The 12412-nt window shown below is 39.6% G+C and overlaps 1 protein-coding gene across 1 annotated transcript in view; it reads left to right on the top strand.

The window, feature by feature from the left end:
* Positions 1–12412, top strand: part of ctnnd2a (catenin (cadherin-associated protein), delta 2a) — a gene marked incomplete at its 3' end in the record, with an annotated part of 207662 nt that overhangs the window by 63820 nt on the left and 131430 nt on the right. The window contains exon 3 of the mRNA XM_083901908.1: positions 12228–12262. Within this exon, the coding sequence (XP_083758034.1) occupies positions 12228–12262 (35 nt within the window). The remainder of the gene's footprint in view (positions 1–12227; positions 12263–12412) is intronic.

The raw sequence follows: 12412 nt of genomic DNA, 5'->3' as shown, positions 1-12412 counted from the left end.
AGCCACCACTTCCCTTGCCATGTAGGAATGTGTTAAATGTGAAAAATAAAAGTGAATACATTGGGTTCATTGAAAATGTTGTGTTTTGTACATCCTGGGAAAGGGATCCTTCCTCCTTCCTGAGGTTTAGCCCATTTTTCCCCACCGAACAAGGGTTTTTGTGCATTTTTCACTCGATGTGAGGGTCTAAGGACAGAGGGTGTCATGTACAGAATGTTAAAGTTTGTGATGTTGGGCTATATAAATCGAATTCACTTGACCACTTGCAGCTTCTCAAAATATATACAGGCATATTAAGCAAGTTAAAGGTCCCCTATTGTGAAAAATCAACTTTTTGATCTTTTAGTACTGATATTTGGGACTCAGAGGGCCATACCAGTCCCCAAAATATGAAAAAAACAAGACTCAGTCATGTTTTAGTGGTTCCACTTTGTGTAAGTATAGGCGATAAAACATGCGATGTTTACACCTCCCGACCAAGTGACGACAGTGCGTACATTTCACCGTGAATGTTGGCACCCCGCCAGGCAGAGTACTTCACAGAGTACTTCACAGCTCCACCATAGCTCCCCCTTGTCCCTGTGAAATCGAGACTGCAGGCGAGGGAGGAAGAGCGGAGCACAGTGTTTTACACAAACTTCCAGCCTCAGAAGAATTTTGTGTCCAGTGGATATATTTTATTTATGAAAAAAATGTTCACAAGCATTACGGTGAAACTCAGTAACAACGGGTAAACGGACATTAATATGGGGTATATGGAGCGGGGGTTGTGACGACACTGCATGACAATAGGTGATAAGTGGCGACAGTTAGATCGACACTCCCCTGGAAGCAGTGGATGTGTATTTACCTGGGTCTCATTCACATGTAAATGACCAGGCACAAAACCGAGCGTTTTGAAAAAGGCTATTTTGGCAGAGTTATTGAACTGCTATTGTGCTTCATCCTTATATTTTGACTAAAGCATGACACAGACATGTTCATTAGGGCACCAGGACCTAGTTAAACTTTAATAAACGTTAATAGGGCATACTATGGGACCTTTAAACAATATTAGACCATAACTGTTCATTTATGTGCTAAGATGAATGAAGTTTAAAGCCCAACATGCTCTTAAACAAGATTAGCGGCAAATCCTATCTACATAACTACACAAAGGGCAAATATTTTTGTCTGTTTGGTTTATTTGATTATTTCACTGATCTCAAGTAGCAACAGACTTTCTTGGCAACAGGAAAGACGGATACTCACAAAAGTGTCTCTGTATGTGCTACTGTATGTGTGTTTTATATAATAAGTATCACTCTTCAAGCTGTCTCCCCTGAATTATGAATATTGACTGCATGAGGCTCATGTCGAGCCATTATGATGATCTAACTGTCAAGCAGCAGTGGTTCCTGTGTGGTGTAAGATTACATGCGCATGTGTGTGTGTGTTTAGTCATTCGGTATTGATAATTGGTCTCATGGGGTGTCAAAGGAAGAGACGCTGTAAGGTGAATAACTCCTTGTTCCTTGAATGCTCTCTCTCTAACACAAGTTTGTCTTTCTATAGCTGTAAGGGAACAATTTTCTTTTCCCCTAACCTCAAACTAAATTCTACCTGAACCCTAAAAACAGTCTTATAGTCTCAACGTTGTGAAGACCACACCGATTGCAAACTACAATTTGTCAACACAACTTTAAAAAGATACGTAGGTGCACACACACACATAATAAATTCCTCTTATGGAGTGGAAGCTGTGACTGACTCGGTGACTCCCACTAAATCATTGGTAAGATGATCCTCTAGGGAATGGCTGATTTACGCTGTTGACTGCTTCAGCCTGCGAAGCTCTAAGGTGTCCTATCTGCCTGTGACATCACACTACTACCCATGTGTGTATGTGTGATTTTTTTGTGTGCGTGTCTGTGTTATATTGATGTGTGCATATGGATTTCGCAGTGCCTGACAGGCTGCGGGGAGATTACAGTTTTTGTCGCCGACAAGATAACAGACTACAACGAGCAATTGCAGTAATGTGGGTCTGCTCACATAAATATACACACTTTAGAGAACAAGATGTACTTCCTTTCATTAATCTGATGGAACAAATGTGTCTAATGTGAATGGGAGGAGTGGTGGAACTGCCAGATTCAAATAAAAGCAAAAAAAAAGTTGTGAACATTTTTCTTCAGATTCATTGCAGAGAGCACAGTGCAGTTAGCAGAAGTCACAACTAGAGAAAATGTGTCTTGTCCTCACTGACGCTTGTAAGTGTAGAATCGTCTCATAGGGTGAGGTCAAGCTGTTTGTGAGTGAGAGCCAGAGACACAGTTGAGAAATTCTGATTGGCGTTCTGGCCAAGTGTTTTCACTTTGCCCTCTGTAATCTCTGTTAATCCCTTGCTTGTCTCCTAGTAATACAGTGATGTGTGAACATGCAGCATGCATTTTTGGTATTTTCTCCTTCATCTACTTCTCTTCAGCTGGAAACATTTGAAATACAGTTTTTTTTGCGGTGCAACACTGAAACCTGTTTGATTCGTATAAGATCCTCTGTACTGTGGATCAGTTGTCTGGTAGCCTGGTAGTTTCCTAAATTCAGCAGCCTTTTGTGTGTGACACATCAGTATGCCTTTTGACTTCCAGTTTCTGCTGTATTGAGCAGCCTGTGATGCCGTTACTGATGTGTAAATCTTAATTATTATGTTAATATCTTTGCTATTTTGTCACATGCGATTGTGAGCCAACTGTTCATATTGTTCGAATGATTGCTAACAAGCTTGTTAAAATGTTCTTTTTTTGTTGAGATCACATTATAACCAAGTATATTGAAGAAAACCCCTGTAAACCTCAGAGGACTAATGCACTCCGCCTCTAAAAGCACAATTAGGGTTATGTTACTTTTTCAAGAAAACCTGAACAATCAGAATGCAGTATGTAGGCCGCAGTGACACAGCTGAATGTGTAATGACCACAGAGACAATGGAAAACCTTCGGTGGAAATTTAGACAGAAATGAAGTCGAATGAGGCTCGTTTTGTTTTGGCTTTGGAGAATTTTTGTCTAAAATCAAACAAACATTTAAACTCCTCAAAAACATTAATTGTTACACCAACAGCATCGTTAGTGCTAAGCCACAAGCCACAAACCCTAACCCTATGTATTGAGCTTGGATGGGGCATCGGTTAATGTAGCTTTTTCGTCCATTACCCTATTATTAGGAGACATCAAGTCATGATGCCCGGCGAGGGAAACTGGCATGGACCATTTAGAGCACCTTAATTTATGAATTAAAATGTCGATATTTATCCTGTCATATTGATTATTGTATTGCCCAAGGAAGCACGGCAATCACCAAATCAATATTTTGACCAACCCCTACAGTAAATACATACATGTATACATGTCTCCTGGATCTCTACATGACCTGAAATACAAACAGCCATCTTATATTCCGAAAATGTCATAAACCAGCTCTACTGTATGTTCTCAATATTGCATTGCAGTAAAGAACAGGTAAAGAAAGATTAATATGACATTAATATTCAAGTTGTATAATGAGGATTAAACAAATCTCATTACAACCTTTATTATATCTTAAGTAGCACGACTAAAATGTTTGTTCTTACATTTCACAATGTGAGAAACAGAGTTATTAATCTCCAGTTCAATAACATGTTATATCAGTCTTGGTGCAGTGAGCCTTGTTAGATGAGTATAATGGTGTGTGTGTGGAGCACAATAATGCAGGGCGCACCTGGTGTCAGGCCACGTGTCCCTTGTGAATTATGCATGGGGGTATTCTGTCATTATCTGGTGCTGGTACAAAACAGCGATAGCCCACCTATCATCATAACTATAATAGCCTGGTGATTTAGACACACACAGCAGATGTTCCTGAGCTGAAATAGTGCAAACAGCAGGTCCTGCTCACAGTGTAAGCCCACAGTTGTCCGTATTATATGCGCGCACAAAAGATTGAATGAAAGTGTCTCGGGCACAAAATTAAAATGTTTTGTGGAGTCATTGTGTGCGAGACTGTACTTTGCCCAACAGGGGTCTTTGCAGACTCTTGCTGGAGATTGGTGTGTGCGCACTGCTGTGTAATGAAAAATATGGAAAATTATTCTTTCAAAGGACTTATTGGTTAATGCACACTGGACAAACAGAAACACTGTGCACTATCCAACTGCAGAAACTGAAGGTCTTAGGTTGATGCAGTAAACGGTGTAAGTCAAGTTTTTTATGCTCTTGGAGTATATCACCTAATGCAGTGTTGACTTGGAGTAGAAGGGTGTGTAAATATTAGTTTTTTATACTATCTACTTGAGCACTGCACGGTCTGAGCGAGTATGAGCTTTTTTCTTTGTCTGTTTCTGACCCAAGCCATTATGAAGTCAGTGTAAGCTGTGTTGAAGTTATCCTATCCATGGCATGTAACAGTTATCGCTTGCCCGGTTCAGCTGCCTATATGTTTCTGACCTGTGCACTAACTACCATACCATCCGACCTCTTAGGTCCTCAGACGGTGGTTTTCAAATGATACCAGCAGCAGGTAAAAGCACATTTATTCACTGTAGACCTGCTCTCTCAAATACTTCACCTCATGAAATACGACCTGCAAATAGCATTTCCTTTTTAAAGTCCAAACTCAAAACCTGTCTGTTTAATCAAACCTGACCAGTGTTAATATGACTGCGTGTGTGTGTGTGTACGCCAGGGGTATACAACCTGGTCCAAATAAGACAGAACCTTATTTCTGAGGATTTGCTTAAGATAAGGGCTAAGATTTAAATTGTGGTGAGGTTAGAGTTAGAGTTAGGCATTAAGGGATAATGTTTTGTTTAGGCTGAATGGAAATCAATGCAGTGTCATCAGAAGAATCACTGCACAAACCTGTGCGTTTGTGTTTCTTTGTGATTAAATGTGCTATATAAATACATTTGCCTGCCCTTGTTTTCCCTGCTTACAAGACAGTGCAGTGTAAATGACAGACCGTACACACAGAGTTGCACACTGTAACACGCCTGCTACCTCGGTGGGTTCACTCGACACAGAGCACACATCGACAGAGCATAATCTATTCAAAACGTACCACAGTGGTCAAGTGGCAGTCTGAAAGAAAGGCATTTATGGTGTCCCGGTGTAGAAAAAAAGTGTGTTGTTAATACAGAAATATCGTAAAAGAGAAAAAACAACAAAACAAAACACTGATATTTTGGGACTCCATGCAGCCTTTGTTTTTCTCATCTATACTGCACACAATTCAATGCACTTCAGTACCTGGAATTCCTCGAGATCTTTTCCTTACAAAGTCTGTGTGCAGTTCAGCCTCGCCATATCCATCCACTTCTGCAATAAAAATGAAGAGCACGATTAGTCAACTGGCTACTGCCTCGCTCTCCAGCTCAGTGCCCCAAAAAATCGCTCACCTCCAAACACATGTACTCGGGCCAGCAGAAAATGTGACTGAGCACGACCCAAACGTGTTTACAATTTCAAAATATTTGTCCAAATCTGGCCCAAACTTGTCTTGTGTTGTGTCCAGAGGGCTTGTATTCGGTGTCAATGCTCTCCTTTCTCCAGGCACATAAATAGTAACTACACTGACTGTGTGTGTGTGTGTAAGGTAACATTAAAGTCATCATGACACGGATGTCAGAGCGGTAGTAGCTTCTGCATATTATGTATGATGATGATGATGCCTCATCTTGTACTCGGCAAAGTTCACTGATTCCTATCCAGTCAAGTGCTGTGCCGCCCCCCAATCCAACTTACCTTTCAGATGCATCATCGCGGAGATGAGCCTGAATTTCCCGAGTCTCTCCCTCAGCACCAGTGCCATCATGTATCTGTTTAAGCATATATGGCCTCACTCCAGAAATGTCCTTGTCATATTTTTCCCTTAGAAGCATCACTCTTAACTTCCTTTGGTTTGCACCACAGATGTAGGTGACGGTGTTTTTGAGAAGTCCTCCACAACAGAAAACAGGCTGTATTCGTAGCTGCAGTGGGACTGGTTGCTACTTTAATAGCAGTCAATACGATGAAGGGAGAATAACTATGTGGAAGGCCTTAGGCCAGTTTCATGACGACTTTAAGACTCCATAACAGGCTTCACTTAGTGTGTCAATGCTATATCAGTTTACCCATAAGCATAATTCAGAGCCCACATACACATTTAAAGAGTATACTGGTAGGTTAACGTGAGTGTTTAGGAGCTGAAAGTGGATGAGTCAGAGAGGAGAGAGCTGTGCAGAGTTGAAACATCCCTATTGTTGTTTTCTTTTTAGGAGGAATAGGGGTTTTTGTTGCAGCTGTCAGTAGTCGGGCATTAGAAATAATTTCAGTGAACACTTTGACGAGACAATTCTGTTCCAGCCACTCTGTCTTTCAGCTGTCACATCCTCAGAGGTTTATCCTCAGCCTTGTTTCCAGAACAAAAGACAGCTTTTTGAATAGCGTATCAGAGACCTCGCATAAGCGTACAACCACATGCACACATACGTTGACACTCGCTCATATGCTTTAGTCAAAAAACACTTTTTAGCCTCAATATTTAGGCTTACTTTTGTGTTACTGTGTGTCAATTGTGTTGTGTTGTTTTGTGTCCATTCTATTCTTTTTATTCACATTGTCATTTCACCCACTTCCACCACAAAGACAATTTAAAAGGCCTCTTTCTCTCTCATGTGCACACGTACATGCATGCAGACACACTCCCTACTCCCACTCCCTCTGTACACAGCATAAAGGCCCACTCTAGATTGACAGATTACTGTAATGTCATACTGTCATGGTGATGATGATGAAGTGGAAAGCTGTTGTTATGACATCCCCCATTGGGTAGGTTTGTATTCATTCGACAGACAGATGTCAAAAAACACTTGAGTTCCCATAACGACTCCATGCCTAAAAGTGAGTGTGCACATTTTCTCTTCTTACATTTGTAGTCCACACTTAAAAGAATCAGCTTCATCACAATTAAGATCATTATAGTTTAACACTGATGAGGTGTGAACGTTGGATGTACCACACATCCATATCGGTGTTGGGCTTTGGTTCTTCACTGCCCAAAATAATCGGTCAATTGTCTCTTCACTGTCCTTCATTCCATATTTAGAGGAATTCATAATATGGGCAGTAAAGCACATAACCTTTGCCAAGGCCAAAAAATCCCCCCCACACACTGTATTCCATAACTCTTATGTCAGAAGGAAGAAATAAATCAAAAAGGAAGTGAAAGGAATTTGATAATGTGCAATAAATTATACAATCTCATCAGTATCTCAGTTTTGATCCATTGATCCAATATTCCTGGATGCTTCCCACTTACTGGAAGCACACTAAAATTTAATTGTACCCTGGCTCGCTCGGGCCTCATCCATCCATTAAGTTTAGTGCAGATCAGATTAGGATTTACATGATCCTGGAGACAGATTTTTATTGAAAAGACAAAGTTGAATTTATACTGTAATCTCCTTTTAGAGGTAATGGAGACCTTAAACTTTAATTAAAGAAAACAAGTATCCATTATACGTCAGGCTGTTTGCTGAACGAATGAATGAATGGGACAAGTGACTAAATAATTCAGTTTCCATAATGTCATGTAAATATGTTAGTCTATCTAAAATCAAGTTGGTCTTAGTCAGACTAACATACCGAGGTAATGCAATTCATAGTCCGATTATTCCTGTATGTACACTATTAGTCGGACCAGAGTCGGAATTGGCCTTCTGCGAATGCACCAAAATTTCCTCCCTGGTCTTTTTATCACGGTTGTGTGCATGTAAATGTACAGTGAGTGTTGTTAATAAAGGAAAAACAAATTTTTACCAATGAAATTACTTTAAAAACAGCGGAGAATGAGCTGAAGCCAGGAAATAAATGTCATTGCTCACTCTGAATTCTCTGGACAGAATAGAGACCAGAATATGTGAGGCTCCTCGTGGTTGTAGAGATTTTTTTTTTTTTTTTGGAGGGTTATCTGAATCTATTGATCTTCACAGCTCATGCTTGATTGTCTTTTCTAACAAGCCTTATGACAACATAACAAAGAAAGTGCTCTGAAGATTTAACAGCAGAATCCCTTACCTATAGAGTGTATGTTTGTGTTTAGGTTCTGGCTCACGTGAGAGTAAACTGTGGATGTGAGCGTGCACACTTTCCCCCTGACAGCCTTATCAGGACAAGGAGCGTTACTATCTGTGAAGGGAGGCAGCTGGAGGGTTTAAGCAGAACCCTGTGTGACAGTTTGTAACTCCTTCAGAGTAATGTATAACAAGCTTAGACCTAATAACTCATGAAGGCTGTGGCTTCTAGGATTACTGTCTCGATGGCTTCATACTTTTACCATGAACGCTGTCAGCATGTTTACCAGTTTTTTATTAGTGATCTACAAATGAAAACTGCACCTTTCCGGGAACAAGACAGGACTGACAAGGAAAGCATTTTGTGCATTTGCTCACATGTAGATGGATTAAAACGGGGAAAAAAATAATCCACAGGAGTAACTATCAGCTTTAGAGTTGCTTGGTATTGGTTCTACAGATGGACCAACATCTTCCATCCTCCTTAGATGGGTGATGTCCAATGTTTCCTTAATATTTCACCACTGGGTTGTTTGTTGGGTTGGCCTTTGTTGACAACAAAGGCCATGATATTTCAGACTAATCAAACCCTTGTTTTTCATCAATAGAAATGTTCTCATTCTCTATCTCTACTAAATATGTAATTTGTCATGTACATTATCTGTATGTAATTATGTTGACTCACATTCAAACTGTACTGTGATGTGTATTAATGTTGAATAAAATGTGAAGGGATTTTCTTACGCTCTAATAATTGCTAAAATGTATAAAGATTAGTTGTCACCACAGGTTATCACCAAAACATGTGCTTAAAAAAACAATCATTTGAAAATGTAAAAAACAACAAACAACAAAACTTTTTCTTCATAGTAGACATTAATACTAATACCCATGCACATGCAGTATAATAGGACTAAAGGAGGGAACTGCACTTTTCAAATTTTCTGAAATTAATATGATGTAGATTTCATCAGGAACAGTAGAGGACACTGTTGACGTGAGCTGTGCTGCGTCTACGCCAGTGGAGACGTGGGGTTAGCGGGCCCGCTGTTAAGAGACTCACTGCCTTACGGGGTGTAGTGTTGTGGCATTGCAGGCGAGAGTGTGCAGTGTTGTGGAATAATGTTTATTAAATGTCTCTCTCCTGACTATGAGCTCTGTCTTAGTGTCTCGTGCAAAGTTCTCTTCCTCTGTCTTGTTCTGAACCGTCTTCTCTCTGCCACACTTCAACACAGTGACACAACGTTTGCATGCTATACAAATGCATAGCTCACATTCTCATTGGTTTGTGCTTGTGTGTGTGTGTGTGTATCTGCATGATGTCATTGTCACCTACTGTACGCTGCACTCTTTTTCTGAATCAGCACCTGCCGCGCAATCAGTCTACCTATAATTAGATTTGGCAATGTTTCCCAAAGGACGAGAATTTGCTTGCAGTTGTGAGTAGTTCCGTGTGACTTGCAGAGAAGTGCAACTCTATGGCAGCTGCACAGCAAAGCATTTTGTAGTATCCAATTAGTCTAAAAATATATATATATATGAAAAAATGCATATTTAAATAATAAATCATTTTATTAAAATGGAACCAAATGCTTTTATCTACCTGGGAGGGCGACAGAAGTAAGCCTTAAAAGTGAAATGTTTGCTTTGAAGAACAAGTTCTTAAAGGCATCAAAACATGTTTGAAATATTTATAATGCAATGTCCTAGATCTGGCATTTTAGGATTGTTCAAAGACATAACCTTCTCCACAGGCCGGTGAGATTATGATGAGGACATTTCACAGTTAGGCCAGTTTAATACAATTTCTCTTTTCCCCCCTGGGAGGGATGGTCTCTCCCTCATGTTTGCAGATCCCTAATCAACCAAAATGTTTTAGTCATTAAGTAAAGTCAGTAAATTAAATTAAATAATTTATATTTCTTTGTCATTAAAATCCAATCTCCAATCTCAATCTGTGTCCGACATCAACCCTCTAATTTATGTTACCCAACCTATTTTTACATGAATAATAATACACACATTTCAGTTAAATTACAGAAAAGCTGCTCTCTCACTATACCTCGATGCTTAATCTCAAATCGCGAAGATGTGCCACGAATAAAGCTGACTTATACGCAGGTGGTATTGGTGATAATACTTTTCGTAAAAATACTTTCAATGTTAAAAATATTGAATACGTTTCTCTGCTGGATTGCATGTTTGATCAAAAGGCCGTTTGATCTTAACTCCACCTGTCTGACCCCCATGCTGTTACTGTCCCATGCTGACTGTGTTTCATTAGCCCATCAAGATGATTTTTTTTCTTTGTATTTAAGCTGAACCTTTGCTTCCCAGCTGGAGAGTAATTGTTCAGTTTAAAGTATCAATTTCACTTTTTTGATTACAGACATACAGCACGTTCAAATTTGGTCATTGAGCTCTTTGTTGTGTGACACGGAATCCAAAACAAGTCATTTCCATAGAGCATTACATGTCTTACATTGCTGCATAATTTCCTGTGAAAAATACTGAAATAGAGCGAGAAATTCTGAGTGTGAAGCTAGTCATTTAGTTTAGAGCAAGGCAGCAGAGAAATGATAAATGAAGAATAATTTGTCTTTAAATCAGTCACAGTATTCTAGCAAAGTAAAATGGGTCCATAGTTAATAAATGTGGATCTCTTTCACATTGCTGAGATTTGATGTTTCAATTTCTGTATAATTAGTCATTCTTAATTGATCTGACTTTCCTCTGCATTGCTGCTAATTCCAGTCTCTTTTGTGCTGCACTCGTGTGTCTCAGTGGATTTATTGCATAAGATTCTCTTTCAGATGAAGAAATGTAAGATGAGCACAGAATCATATACAGTTTGCTGTAAAAGTATGCACTGATTTAATCTTGTGTTATTTCGTTCTTTGTTGCATCTATGTTTGCATAGACTACTGACATGTATGGTTATATTTATTGGTGTCTACAGAATAATTATATATATATATAAAAATCAGAAATACTATATACTATATGGTATATACAGTGTATATACCAGGGTATGTGATCGAAGTGGAGCTGAGGAGTTTTGACCAGAGTGTGTAGAAAATGAAACAAATAACAACTTAATCTAATTTTGCTATACCACTTTAAAGTCCGTGGCTGACTTTGCTCGGCCTATTTGCACCACTGTATTTTAACGTTGGCGATAATGGTGTTACTTCGAGAGCTCAATCAATATTTTCTCAGGTTGCACTTGGTTTAAAAAAGTTTGAGAGCCACTGCCTTACAGATTAGTAAACTGAAACCTCAGCAGAACACAGAAATTCTGACCTGATTATTGACTGGCTGTCATGTAAGCAGCATAGATCTTCAGGCTGTAAACGGACAGCGATTAAGCAAACTCCCTAACAAGCGGACTGATGTCAGAACTTCATCACACAAATGAAAAGTCAAACAAACTTCAAAATAAATAGCACTGCATTGTCACACATCAATCACTCTTTTGTTTTAAATGTCTCCTCTTGCCTGCTGTGAAATCCTGCAGATTTCTGCATCTCTGGAAGACCGATACCATCATAGATAATAACTTCATCTCAAACCTGACAGACAAACACATGTAAATGTATTCACGCGCTCGCGTGTACTTCAAACTTGTACACACATGACGGCGTTCAAGCCCGTTCGACGCAAAATATACTTTGACATCCAAATCACACATGCACACACCGTGACAGACATTCAATTACAAAGTTGGGCTGGTTTGAATACAAAGCAGTGGAAAATGCGACAAGTGCACAAACGAGCCACGTTGCCAGACAGCTAGACTAATGGTGTAGATGAAGTCAGATGAAAGAGTCTATATGTATCATTTAGTCTGTCTGTGTCTGTATTGATTACACAGCTGGTGGCTCGATACTCATCTCTAACTTTCTTTTTCTGCCTGTCTGTTTCCCTCGGGCTTGCTTTGTCTTTTTTTCCTCTGGGTTCAATCTCCCCCATCAATCACCGATCAATTGACAGTGATCAAGGGGATAGAAAAGAAGTCTTGTGTATCCATGGGAATGAACGTGTGCGAATGTGGTTGTGGATGTACAGTGTTTTGCTTTTGAGGATAATAATAATAAGAGCATTGTCTTTTGAAATAAGTCCTACTACTTATGTACTGTTTTCTTCTTTTGCAGTTCAACAGATGAGCAGTTTCGCTGGAACGCTCAAGGTAAAGTTCACCGTACAATCGCACTTACTGCTCAGCCACGTGTAACAAGCTTAACCTGACTGCTCAACATCTCATTACTGGTTTACATACAGATATTCATTGACACACACACACAAACACACACACACACACACACACACACACACACAC

The sequence above is a fragment of the Microchirus variegatus genome (genome assembly GCF_963457635.1).
Source record: "Microchirus variegatus genome assembly, chromosome: 15".
Lineage (NCBI taxonomy): Eukaryota > Metazoa > Chordata > Actinopteri > Pleuronectiformes > Soleidae > Microchirus > Microchirus variegatus.
This window is presented reverse-complemented; position numbering and strand designations above follow the sequence as displayed.